At 40.1% G+C, this 14,601-nt stretch overlaps 1 protein-coding gene across 1 annotated transcript; it reads right to left on the minus strand.

Annotated features, from left to right (window-relative positions):
• Nucleotides 1–8,521: 8,521 nt before the first annotated feature.
• On the minus strand, nt 8,522–13,954 carry CALHM4 (calcium homeostasis modulator family member 4; the record flags this gene model as incomplete). The annotated part of the gene is made up of 2 exons (XM_080806434.1): nt 8,522–9,289; nt 13,358–13,954. The coding sequence occupies 2 exons, from the start codon at nt 13,952–13,954 to the stop codon at nt 8,903–8,905; spliced, it is 984 nt and encodes a 327-aa protein (XP_080662560.1). The 3' UTR covers nt 8,522–8,902.
• Between the last annotated feature and the right edge of the window lie 647 nt (nt 13,955–14,601).

The raw sequence follows: 14,601 nt of genomic DNA on the forward strand, positions 1-14,601 counted from the left end.
TCCAGTGCTAATGTAATCAAGAGAGCACCCCCCGCCCAAATCTTCTTTATCACATCACTAAGAATTTTTTGGTTGATCTCTAATTACATTTCATTTTGACAATGACAAAGACACTTCACAGATGCAGGAAGGCCCTTTCCTCCCTGAAATGGGGGAATTGTTATGAGGCAAATTGGCTTTCTTTTAGTGTTTTGTTTTTAATATATAAAGATGTTAGAGGACAGAAGTGTTTCAAGCCTGCAGATAGGCAAATGGTGTAGGGAGAACATCACAGGATCTCAGGCCAGAAGTGAGAAGTCCAGCTTTAGCTACTTATAAGCTAAATAAGCTGATAAGATCATTCATAGAACATGAAATAATGCAAATTCAAAAATAGGATATTAGTGCTATTCATAATTTTGAATGTATAGAATATCTTCTGAAGCACCTCTCCTCTCTGTTGCTATTCTCCATTCATCCTTATTACTAAAGAATACTGTCCCTAAAATATTTGTCTTACTCATTTGTATTCATCTAAGTTTCTTTGCAAGTAATGCAAACTCTCAGCTGCTATTTCCTAATATTATCAGTCTTTAAAAACTGTTTTGGTGTTTTTTACTTGTGTGTGCCTATGAATTTTCTAGGCACTCTTCACTACTCTCAGATGCACAGAATTTCAAATTTCCTATTTAAAGGTTAATCCTAATTCTTTTAGTTCTTGTGGCTAATGTTTCATTTAGCCAGGTGTCCCAACACTCATCACTAGTCACAAGTACAAATAGCCATATGAAATTCTAATTTTGTGTACCCTGAAGTGTTCCCTTGAAGGGTAGTGATCCCAGTATCACTTCGAGCCTAACTCACCTCCCTGCTTCCCCCCTCATTTACAATCTGCTTTAACTCAACATAGGAGTCAGAGTGATCCTGCTACAGTATAAATAGGGTCATGTCACTGTACTCATAACTGACCGCTCCCCCCGCCAACTTAAAGGCCCATCTGGCTTCCTTAACCCTCACCTGCACATCTTGTTACCCTTATGACCTTATCTCCTACTGCTCTGCCACCTATTCTCTGCTCCTGCCACAATACCCTCCTTACAGCTCCTGCAGCATGCAACGCAGATTCTCTTCCTGACGTCTTTGCACTTGTTTTCCCTCTGGTTGGCATGCTCTTCCTCCCATACCTACATGGCTCCCTCCCTCACCTCCTTCAGGTGTAACTCTCCCTGAGGCTACCTTGATTACCTGGCTTAAAATTACAACTACTCTTCTCAGTATGCCCTATCCTCTTTACCTAATTTTATTTTTCTCATGGCATGTTAAAATTGCACTAGAAATACATATTCATATTATTCTCCCCCATTTCTCTCTCACACACACACACACTCACACACACCTTTGCTTTGGATTTGAAAGAGACTGGGTGGAGAAGGAAGAGAGAAAGTGACGGAGCAAAAATATAGAAGAAGATAGGGTTAGGGAGATACAGTATAAATTACTTAAAATGTAGAAGGAAAATGAACTTGAGAGTTGAAAAACACTTAAGTCAAATTGTTTTTTGACTTCTTGTGAGAAAATATAGTGAAGGGTTGAGTCAGCGGCACCCCTAAGGGTGTGTAGTTTCCTGGGCAAACATGTTTTGTGGGGGGGCCTATCTATATAAGCAATTTTATTAAAAGAGTATTTTAAAAAGTCATGGGCAAAGTAAGATGTGGTGATTTACTGATAAAGATTTAAAGTAGTAGAGACATGTATGCATTTGTTTATTTAATCAGTGAGCATGAAGGTTGTCTGTAGTGCCCATGTACCATCTCTTCACGTTCTTTATCATGAAATGCACTGCTCCTATCTAACTGCCTATCTCCCACCATGAAAAAAGAAAAAAAGTAACAGTGCTGTTACTACTCAGAATGCCATGACTCTTTGTAACCTCTACTGAAACAATACAGTTCTTGCTTCTGCAGTATCCTAATGCCATTAAGGTAATGTTGGCCATATCCTTCTCATTAAGTTCCATCATCCATCATGTTGCTCCTGAATACTGGCTTCTAGTGATTTTCTCAAAGAATGTGCTCTCTTGTTGATGTCCACAAATACAAGTCTTACCCGGAAGTATGCCAGAAAATGAGAGTGATCATTTGTTTTCTAGTCACACTAAACTTACTACACATCTTCCAACCATGTCTTGATTTCTTCAGGCCTGGATCACCGCATCCCTAGAATGGGATCTCTTTCGGTGTCAGCGGCACCATACCTTCCAGGTGGGTGGATCCAGTACAGCGGTTGCATGACCAGCAAGGAATGCACTTGACTAGCCTGGGAGAGCACAAAGCCACCACATGATTTGGGGCTAGGGAGGACAGCCATCTGAAGGGCCAGTTGTAAGCCTCAGAGGACTTGAAGTGCCACCCCAGTGGTCTACCAGATCTGAGGCATGTAGCTTGTGCTCGTCCCTACCCTGGGTACCGGTGCAGTGCACTTGAGTTAGGGACCTGCAACCACCCCGCTTTGGGTGCCATAGACATAGTGGGGAATGCTCCGGGCTCCATGCTCCAGGAAGGAAAGACCTGGGTCCAACCAATGAAGTCCAACTCCAAGAGCCCCATGCGAGGGGGCTCTAGAAAATTTCCAAGAAGGAGCTCAAAGTGCCCAATGCCCTGATGGCAAGTAGTACTGAACTACATACCGAATTTTACTATTCTTGCTCCATTTGGATGGTTTTTGCCTTTGGCTTTATCGTCCCCACAAATACAGATCTTTCTCTGGTCTGCTAGGACCTCATAAGATCTGTAAAATCATATTGGAATAAAAATGCTTATTTTGTAGGCAGCTTTCTCAAAGTCAAGTTAAAGTGAAAGAATGGGAAGCATAAACTAAATAATAAGCCCATTTTTCTTGATCTATAAAATTTATATAATAAAAAAACACCACAGAGATCCGGAATTGCCTTCCCCCCTCCATTGGTATGTGTTTTCTCATATTTCAGTTCCTGCAATATGTCCATGTTATGAAACAATTCACAGTACATAGTTCTGTTGATGTCACTCACTGGCAACTAAAGAAAAATATATTTAAATGTTTTGTATTTGTAGTTTAGGCTGAAACATCTATTGATACCTAGAAAAATATGTATCCAGCTATTCTTTCTGCATTTTAGAATACCTTCAGTTCTAACACATTATTTATAAAGTATTCTACTATAGATTATTTATTTACCAGGAGCAAGTTTTGCCTAGGGCAGAGCATCAGTGCATATAGAATCACAGGATACTTGAAGAGGTCCTAACCCAGGACATGTCATTTATGACCAGCTTGTGGGTTCATAAATTTCCTGAAATGCGTTGGTAGATGTATTAGTTTCATGCCCCTGAAACAAATTACCACAAACTTGGTGGCTTTACACAGTACAAATTTATTAAAGTTCTGTAACTATAAGAACAGTATATAATTCTGACTGTTCTGACACCAGTTACACAGGTCTCAGTAAGCTGAAGTCAAGGTATTATTGGGGCTTTGTTCCAGAGGCTTTAGGGGAAAAATCTATTTACTGTGTTTTGCAGGTTCTAGAGACTGTCTGCCTTCTTTTGGCTCATGACCCCCTCCATCTTCAAAGCCAGAAATGGCTAATTTCTCAGGCGTCACTCTGATGCTCCTTGACACTCCTTTTGGGTTTTCACTTTGCCTTTGCTGACTATGCCCCTCTTACTAGGAAGCTTATGATTACATTGGGGCCCCCAGGATAATCTGTGATAATATCTCCATTTCATTTCAAAATCCTTGATCACATCTACAATGGTTCTTTTCCCATGTAAAGCCCAGTATAACATTCACAAATTCCAGGATTCTAACATCAACATCTTTGGGGAGGCCACAATTTAGTCTACCCTAGTGTGTAAACTCTGAGACCAATGAGCCCATCTCCATGTGTTTTTCTGCAAAATAGCTTGCCCCATAATGGCTTTTCCAAGAGATCTGTGACTTGATATAGTTTAATCACTCCCACAGTTTTGTCACCCTCCCCGTCTCATGTAAGGGAACATTAAAGTCCCAGAGAGATTGACTTTTCCAAAACCATATGAATGAGAGACATTTCCTGGACTCCATTTTTGGCCCTTCATAACTATAGCCTACCAAAAACAAGTCAGCAGATGATACGAGTGTCCTGCCCATTCCCTGCATGGAAAGAATGCCTGAGCCTCCTGGGAAGCCCGCAGTTAGTCCACGGCTAACAGAATCGGTGCCAATGGCTGTAGGGTAGCTCAGATCCAAAGTGATGCCCCAGGGAGAGTGCACATCTCACTTTGTTAAGCAGCACAGTGCCTTGAAGCTGAGCCCATCTACCTTCAGGTACAGCGGAAATGGAAAGACAGGGACTCAGATGTGATAGAGCACCTTATTGTCGGAGCTCAGGGTGTTTTAGTTATTCACTTTCAGACATAGCAGGAGAATTTTCCTGACACCTGCAAGGCCTTGGAAGGTTGATCAGCTGTCCGCTGTTGCTGTATTCCAGCATAGTACTATGGAGTGCAGGATTAGAAGTCCGACTGCTCGAGCCAGATTCGGTCTCTATCACTACGAGTCTGTGTCCTTTGGCAAGTTGCTGAACTTCTCAGTATCTCAGTTGCTTCATCAGTAAAATGGGGGAACTTACTTTATTGGGGTAAGATAGGCTTGGATTCCAATTATGAATGTTTCCATAGTTCACCAGTTATGTCAGTGAGACAGCATTTCCTGTGTATAGAATTTCACATACACAAAATTGCTTCACATTCTCTGTTATTCATGCCATTTCAGCAAGTCATATCAGAATATATGATTCTGTTTACCAGTTTGTTGCAAAGAGTAAATGGGATAAATTTGTTTAAAGTAGCTGGCACATAGTAAATACTACATACTATTTTTACTACTATTAACCACTACTACAGATGGGTGCAGATACTTGTCTTGGACACTGGGGACAACAGACGAAACAACACTTAGAATCCATTTCTGTCTAAAGTTCTGGTGTACTGAGATTAAAGAAGTTTAATTGTACCTGGTGGTTAGTGCAGAAAAATAATTCAGTTCAGGAATGATATAGTTTGCCTCTCTGGAAACACCATTCATTGATCTTTGGTCCACCAGTCCCATTTATAGATGTGTGCCCCACAGCTAAAGGATAAAGTTGTGTAGCTATGTAGCTGAGGACAGCCTGCCGGTATCTGTTCTTTAGTGACCAGGGCTAAATTTTGGTAGATTTGTTTAGAAGATAACATTATTATATTGCTACAGTTCATATTTTGAGGTAGCAAATAACTACCTAGTCTTGCATTTGAAAGGCCTTTTGTTGACTGTGATATTTTAAAGTTTTAAGGTTAATGTGATTTTCCTTTGTGCTAAACAAAATGCAGAAAGCACTTCGGAAATTCACTTTGTTGTTTCTTATTACAATCCTGCATTTGAATTTTTTTAATGGAATTTGAGATTAAGAACAGAGAAAGGAGACAAAGAAGATAAATGTAAGTATGATTCTGCAATTTGGCTTTGGAAAACATAAAGCTGGATAAAACACATCTGAACACTGATATTGTATTTGTCTTCCAGAAAGGAGGCAGCTTAGATTGTGGTGGTGGGATGGGGAACTGACAAAGTCAAAGTTAAGAAATGAGCAAGTCTGTACATATGCCAACCCACAGCATTTGATGTAGTAGCCAAAAGCATTTGGTAACAAAATATAAGGTAGTATTAGTATATAATTGATTTTAATTATATGTCTTAAAATTACATATATCCACTAGGCATTAAGAGGAGGAAGTACAATGTTCTTAATGGAAAAGTCTTGCCTAACTGCCTGTGGAACAAAAGAATATTCTGGACAAACACACATACACACACACACACACACACACACACACACGAATGAGAATTTTATTTATTTAATTGGAAATGGGTAGTATACAATGAAATATCAGGGATGTGAACCACCCTTCAATGCTCACATAGTGGCTGTAAAGCCTCTGAAGCCATGTAGAAAAGTCAAAGATTACTTTAATCCTTTGCTAAAAAGCTCTAGTGGAAGATCATGATTACATGATTTAGAATATAAACTGTGTATGCCATATTCTGAAGGAGTTTGGTGTAAAATGGGCTTCCAGAATCTAGTAAAAAGAAAATTTCCTGGTGTTACTGTATATAAACACTATTATCTTCTTTCTAATGATGTAATGCTTTAACTTTATATACTCTTTGATCCTTCTGTTAACTGAAAATCTTATTGGAGAGTATGTATTATGGTGTAATCCCCAAAAACTAATAAAATAATTCTGAGCATGGTGTAAAGTGTTGATTTAACTATTCTGTCCCAATACAGAAGAGTTTCAAAAACTCCCAGACAAACAGAGTGATAGAATTTTAGTGCTGGAGGAGACTGTGGAGAACAAAGTGGACATGACCTTCCATATTTACAAAGCTCATTTACATCAGAGCCAAATGAGGACCCCAGTTACCTTCCACAACTTCTGTTTTTTTTTTTTTAAGATTTTATTTATTTATTTGTCAGAGAGAGAGAGAGAGGGAGAGTGAGCGAGCACAGGCAGAGGCAGAGGGAGAAGCAGGCTCCCTGCCAAGCAAGGAGCCCGATGTGGGACTCGATCCCAGGATGCTGGGATCATGGCCTGAGCCGAAGGCAGCTGCTTAACCAACTGAGCCACCCAGGCGTCCCCACAACTTCTGTTTTTTGAAAGATCCCTCTTGTAATATCAAGTCAGCCAGTCTTGTGTATGGATTTATGTGATAAAGTTGGAATAGCTTTCCTCGGCCACTTAAAAAAGTTCAGTACATTAACATTCTTTTGAAAGTGGAACACCAGAAAATGTCTTTAGAAGAAGAATTGAACTCAGTGATCTTTTCCTTCTAATGGAGACAACCTGGGCCTACTGCTATTCCAGAAGGTTGTATACATATGGACCTGTATATATTTGAACATGAACGTCAAAATCTTATCAGATTTAAAAGGAACCTCAAAATACATTTGCTTCGGTTCCTTGCCCTACAACAGGTAAGGTATCATTATCTACATTTTATAGATGAAACAGTTGAGTCCCAGAGAGACCAACTGACCTGCCCACTAAGTAATCATGAGGGAGAGATAGGTCTCCTGCTATAGTAAAGTACTACACTATGCATCTCTTTCAGATTTTTTTTAAACAACTTTATTTATTTATTTGACAGAGAGTACAAGTAGGCAGAGAGAGGGGGAAGCAGGCTCCCCACCAAGCAGAGAGCCCGATGCAGGACTCGATCCCAGGACCCTGGGATCATGACCCAAGCCAAAGGCAGAGGCTTTAACCCACTGAGCCACCCAGGCGCCCCTTTCAGAATTTTTTTTTAAATGAACTTCTTCAAATTCATTTTCTATTTGTTTCCATTAAGTTTGTGGAACCCATAATTTCACACAGAATAGACTCTTTCTTCCACAATTGTGTAAAAGTAGATTCCTAAGTAATTGACTGCATTTTAGTTACTCAAGTCTCCTTGCAAGTGAATCTTGAAGGTCAGCTTGACAACTGGCATTTGGTCCATTATCCAGTAAGCAGCCATGGTTTTGGTTTAAAAAATAAGCAAAAGCACTCATTTTGCTGACTTTGGCAATGAACCAGTTGCTTAAGTGAATGTGACAAACATCAGGCACAAGACACTACATATGCCAGGGAGCGCCTCGGTGTCCCAGTACGTTAAGCCTCTGCCTTCCACTCAGGTCATGATCTCAGGGTCCTGAGATCAAGTCCCGCATCAGGCTCTCTGCTCAGCGGGGAGCCTGCTTCCCCCTCTCTCTCTGCCTGCCTCTCTGCCTATTTGTGATCTTTCTCTCTGTGTCAAATAAATAAATAAAATCTTTTTTTAAAAAAGACACTATGTATGTCAAAAATAATCAGGATAAATTAGAAAACTCAAATATTAGAAGTACGAAGTCACAGAGAAGAGTCAGGTGGGTCCTGACTCTAAAGCTCCCCTTTCGGAGTTTTAGACAACAGATGTACAAATGTAGGTGGCAGTCTCATATCCCCCAACAGATTTTGAGTGCAAGGGTGCAAATCTTGAAAAGACACAGATAGTGTCTCTGCAGTAGAGACACACTGCACAGAAGGGAAGCTTTCTAGAATAAACTTTATATGTTGTGGCTATAAAAATGCTCCTAGTGTGGAGGTGCTATAAATAACATTTATGATACTAATGATGATAGAATAATGCATCATCGTCCCCTGGTTATGGCAGAATGACTCAAGACCGTCTTGCATGGGTTTCTCCCTTACATGTTACCAGCTTAGAAAGGGTTTTTTATTCTAGTTCCCAAAAGGTCAGATATTTAAGGTCAGATATCCCTTCAAAAGAAGGGACAGAAGCAAGTGAAAAGTTGCTGGATATTAAAGTGGTAGAAATAAAGAAAACTAGAAATTAGAGATGGGGGAATAATGATGGGAGACATGGAACACAAAGAGAAAGGGAGAAAGTAACATGTGTTGGCACTTATTTTAGGAAAAGCACGGTGCTGAGCACTTTGTTTATATTATCACCTTTAATCCTCACCACAGCTCTATAAAGTAGCTATTATGTGCAGATAACAAAATGGCATTCAAAATATTAGTTTTCCCACAGCTAACCAAGTAACAGAACCAAGATTCCCATTCTGATATGACTTCAAAATCCATATTGTTTTAATTAAACCAATATAGACATCACCAGACCACCATGGAGATTTCAAAAACAGAGACTGGCACAATGAACAGATAAACTGCTTTAGGAAGAAGCATCTTGAATGGACTTATTTAAACAAATATCAGAAGAGATAGGAAAGATGAAGGGATTACACTGAAAGTCGATCATCATGAGAGTAAAGTATCTGTTAAGCAACCTGAATCTGTTAGAGCAACCTGAGGTGCTATAATCAAGGTTTCAATTCAATCCCTTCGGATTTGCTTTCCTCATTATCTTCATCCACCCTGTCTCTAAGGAAGCTATAGTGACCTTGCAAGTCCTCACCCATGCAGAGAAGACTGGGTGCTGAAATCTCTCTCCAGTCCTGACATGAAGGAATACGGATGTGTCTGACATCTTCCTTTCCAGGAATGAAGCCGAAGAGTTTCTTTATGCGCTGCATTATGAGGAGCCGTGAATGTTGCTCGGCGGCTTGTTCAAAGAGCTCCCTCTCATTGTGGAGGTGGTTGGTCCAATAGCAGTGCTGCAGAGAGGTGAGGGGAGAGCAACACCTCGCCAAGCAACGGGAGACTAGGGCAGCGATGGTTGCCAGGGTGATGAGAATCCAGCCCAGCATCTTGACGTAGTTATTTAAAAGAAAAAGCAGAAAACGTCAATATTGTGAGTATCAAAGGAACAGACACTGTAAGAAGGATTCCTGAGAAATAAACTGTGGGTAAGAAATTTTGGTGGGGAGAAGCCTAGGTGTTTCAGTCAGTTAAACGTCTGCCTTCTGCTCTGGTCCCAGGCTCCTGGGATCAAGTCCCACATCAGGGCGGGCTCCTTGCTCAGCAGGAAGCCTGCTTCTCCCTCTGCCTGCCACTCCCCCTGCTTGTGCTCGCTCTCTCTCTCTCCCTGTCAAATAAATAAATAAATAAAAATTTTCCAAAAAAAAGAAAAGAAATGTGTGGGGCACCTGGATGGCTCAGTCCTTAAGTGTCTGCCTTCAGGGTCAGGTCATAATCCCAGAGTCCCGGGGTTGAGCCCTGCATCCAGCTCCCTGCTCAGCAGGAGGCCTGCTTTTCCCTCTCCCACTCTCCCAAGGCCCCTGCTTGTGTTTGCCCTCTCACTGTCTCTCTGTCAAATAAATAAATAAAATCTTTTAAGAAAATTGAGATCACCTATTTTTTTTAAAAGAAATTTGTTTTTCTAGTCTTTGAAATAAAAACAAGATACTGATTACTTAGTATGGATATAGGCATGATGGAGAGAATAAGCCCAACTATTTCAGTTTGGTTTGGGGGCTACAAAGGATATTGACCTGTTAACTTGGAATGGATTAAAACTACTGTCCTTGAAGAAGCAGTTGCTATAACTTACCAATTACTCTTGTGTAGGATACACAAACTATATTCTTCGGTTTTAGCTCAACTTTCCTCCCCAACAATTAGGGACAGGTCAAACATCTTTTGGGTGCTTAATAACTATTTGATAATGAGATAATGATGGTGATGAAAATGATGATATGATAGATAATAATGGTAGCTTCCTAAGTGCCTTCTTAATAATGTGCTAACAGGCATCCATTGATATTTCTTCCTGAGTTGCTCTTACCTTTTATTTTTCGTGACCAAAGAAGACACTTATGTACCTAAATGGGAAGCACCTTCTTATTTTCCTTTTCCTTTCCTTCCTCCTTCAAATAGTTATTTGCTGACCAGTTTTATGATTCATTTTTGAAATATACTGTGAAAGGAAAATTAACTACATCGTACTTACATTTAATGCCCTCTTTGAAAGACTGACATAAATGGCTGTTTTCTAGTCTTAAAACTCTTTTTTTTATTATTTTTTTCAATAATTAGCTATTATTATGTAAAATAAGAGAGGCAAGTTCCACAGGTATAAGGCAGCTAGCAGTCGGCAGCCTCAGTCTGGGAGGTGAAGGTCTCTCCCCCAGCTTGTGATTCACCAGTAGGCCTGGAATTACCAGTGTGAGCTCAGCAGGGCTGCTGCACTCAGTGGAGGCTAAAACCTACAAAGTGACACTCACGGCAGTTTAATTTGAGAGAGGACAGCACAGTGGAGGAAAGGCCATCTGAGATGCCCATTAATTCATCAGCCATAATTTATTGAGTCCCAGGTTGACCTCCTACCATGTCCTATACATGGTTGTTGGTGATGGGAACTCAGATGTGAATAATTTAAGATACATTCACTCTTTCCACAGTATTTAAGCCTAAAGAGGGAGACAAAATAGCAAACTAGGAAATATGGTCAAATGTAATAGTTTTTTTGTATCAGTAAGCACAATGGGAGAGAAGTGAACTCATCTTAAGGAAGAGGAGGATCAGGGAGTACTTCCCAGAAGAGATGATGTTCAGACTTAAATATTAAAGGGTAGTTCACCAGATGTAAGAAGTTGAGGAGAGTTCTAATAAGAGAAGAAGAAAAATAAGAGCATGAAGAGTTGGAAGAACCTCAACAAGTCTGTACCTCCAGCGTCATAGGAGTCACAAAAAAAAGTGGTCAGAAACCAGACACTGAAGGACCTTGTATTTCATGACAGGATTCTGGATTTCGGGTTGGGCTAGTCGAAAATCATCAAAGAACTTTATACAGGGGTTGGGAGGGGTGGTGCTCATCATTCAATTTGCATTTAGAAAGATAATTTTGGCATGGCTGTGGAAAATTGATTAAAATTGGGTAAAACTCATGTCAGGAAGCTATTTTAGAATGAGGTATGGGCAGAGAAAGGGTTTGAACTTAATATGATCTTGTGGTCAGCTCAGAAAAATCAAACAGAAAGACAGTGTATATTCTTCAAATGAGACTGAAGTTCAAGGTGGTTGTAAAGGAAAGGCAGCCTGGTGAATGGAAACAGTATGACCTTTGACTATCTCAATCAACCATTTATTAGCTCTGTGAACTTATAAGAGTTACATAAACTCTTTGAGCTTTGATTTCCTCATCTGTAAAATGGGGTTGATTATACCTCTCTCTCAAGAGTCTAAGGATTAGAATTAAATGTGAACTGTTTATGCAGTAAATGATAAACATCTTAATAAATATTAGTTTTGTGGCCATTGATCCAAAAACATCCACTGGCTGATGGCATTCTGAACCATAAAACTATCTTTTCACAGAAGTCTTTGTATGCATCAAATAAGACATTTTATTTTCACTTTAAGAAAATCAGGGGCACCTGGATGGCTTAGTGGGCTAAGCCTAGCCTTCAGCTCAGGTCATAATCTCAGGGTCCTGGGATTGAGCCCTGTATCGGGCTCTCTGCTCAGCAGGGAGCATGCTTCCCTATTTCTCTCTGCCTGCCCCTCTGCCTACTTGTGATCTCTCTCTCTCTCAAATAAATAAATAAAATCTTAAAAAAAAAAAAAAAGAAATAAAGAAAGGGGGCACCTGGGTGGCTCAGTGGGTTAAAGCCTCTGCCTTCGGCTCAGGTCATGATCTAAGGGTCCTGGGATCGAGCCCCACATCCGGCTCTCTGCTCAGCAGGGAGCCTGCTTCCCCCTCTCTCTCTGCCTGCCTCTCTGCCTGCTTGTGATCTCTGTCTGTCAAATAAATAAATAAAATCTTTAAAAAAAAAAAAAAAGAAGAAGGAAAATCTTACCACTGAGTATTACATGTTAGTTTTTCTTGAGCAAGAACATTTTTGAAAGCTAAAATTGCCTCACTGATTATTTGACTTTTCACCTATCTTCACACAAGTCCTCTGCCTGAGCTCTAGGGCTAGTGTTAAATGTTGAGATGGAGCCTACCGTAATGAGATTTCTAATTTTGCTTAAATAGGGCCATGCAACACTTTAGTGTTCTGTGCGTTGATAATAATTTTTCTTCAACAAAATAGCACTAGCATTTCTAAATTTTAATAGCTAAAAAGTGATGAGTGAAAAAGTATATGCCTTTGCAATAAAGAGTTTAAAATTAATGTATTTTTATTGTATTGCAGTGGTTTACAAATGTGCTTTTTATCCCAGATCCCTCGGAGAAAGTGATGAATGCCAATGACTCTCTGTATTCACAAAATACACTTATACTTCTTAAATTTAACCTGTAAGTACAGTACATACAGGCCTTTTCCCTGACTCCTCCCACCGCTTCACATAAACTGGTCTAAGGACATTAAATTTAGAGCCATCACTGGAATTTATTTTAACCACAATTAAGCTTCCTCTAATTTTAGATAAAATTTTAAGACACAAGAATGAATATTTCAGAATATGCAAGGTGGAATGAGGTAATTTAGTATTATTATTAAAATATCAAAAATTGTTTGTTTTTAATATGGATTGTGGACACAAGGCTGAGCCCTTTAGATATATTAGCTCATTTGTTACTCACCCCAACCTTATGTGGTAGATCCTGTTAATATCTCCAGAGAAAATATCTCTGGAGAAAAGTGGAAACATGGATAAGTTATATGACTTGCTCAAGGTTTTTCAGGTTAATAAATGGCAAAGCAAGATTCCAACACAGGTCTGCTTACTTAAAAGCCCAAGATCCTAACCGTATGTATATAGCCGCTCAGTAAAAATCACTTTGATGGATGGCATTGAGTTTGTGTACTCGGATAACACGAGAAGCGTTAGGAATGTGAAATGTTTCCAATGGCTGTGGTTAAGCTGGGATACCATAGCAAGAAAAAAGAAAAAAACAAAAACAAAAACAAAAAAAAACAAGAACTTACTTGTGACTGGTATCTGTGCCGGAGAGCTACTTCATCTCTTACCAGGATCATGTCGGATGGAGCCGATTTGCCGCATGGAAACCCAGCCAGGATCTCCTTCCGTTTGCTGACACTGACATTGTCAAACACAGAGTAATGGTCCACAGGTGCAAACTCACTTGCCGCACATTCATAGTAGGTGCCTGTCAGCAGGGTTACGGCCAGCCACGTTAATGGCGCAACAAGTGCCCTCCCGGTGATGCTGAAGAACCGAAGACAGGCCAGCTTGCGCTCCAGAGGGCTGATTCTCCGCTGGGGAGGGCCACAGCTGCAGCAGTACTCACTGGTCATGGTCCACATCTGGCTTCTCAGAGCATAGCCAGCAACCAGAAGGATCAAGGCTGGAATAACTAGAAAAGCAGAACCGTAGTAGAAATTTTTCCCAACCTGACAGGGACAACTGAAGGTGAAAGAGGAGAAAAGCTGTTGTGCGCCAATGGTCGAAGCAGCAATTAAAGAATTCATAAATGTTCCACTTCTCTGCAGGGAAGATACGATATTGTTGAGAGTCGGGCTCATCGTTGGGAAGCTTTGACACAAATGGCCCTTTCTGATCATTACACTCCACCAGCTATAACCATTTTATGGGATCTTACTGGTTTAACTGGCTGTGTCAAGTGACCCAACATCCTCATATGTTTAAAGGATTCTAGCATCTTTCCCTGTGTAGTTTGTGAATCCTGAACTAATTAATGCACTTCAGATTCCACCCAGGAAAAACTAGGGAGAGATTCATCTGGAACAAGTGACAGGAAAAACTGCTGCAGCGTATCTTTCCACTCAGAAGAGAATGGCTTGCTTGCAAAACAAACTGCTGCCGTCTTTCCATATGGTGCTCTGTGGGACACGACCTGCTCAGCACCAGCAAATAGAGCACTGGAAGCAAAACAGAGAACATTCTTACCCTGTACTAGACCAGGATTTAGTTACCATAAAATTATGACACAAGGCATAACAGAAATTATCAAATAATTGAGTAATCCAAGCTTTAGGGCTGTCTGGAACATCCATAACCTAAGAGTTCTGCCAGAAGATCCCAAAAGGTTTCCCCAAAAGAAGAACAAGACCTAGGTACCCCTAAAGCCAAATCACAACACAAATATTCTAACTTTGCATAAAAGTGCAATTTGTATTGACAGAATGTAATTTAATAATGTGTTGTCTTGTAAGTTAAGTTGCAAATTTGTTTATATGCTATCTTTTTG

Source organism: Martes martes (assembly GCF_963455335.1).
Source record: "Martes martes genome assembly, chromosome: 6".
NCBI lineage: Eukaryota > Metazoa > Chordata > Mammalia > Carnivora > Mustelidae > Martes > Martes martes.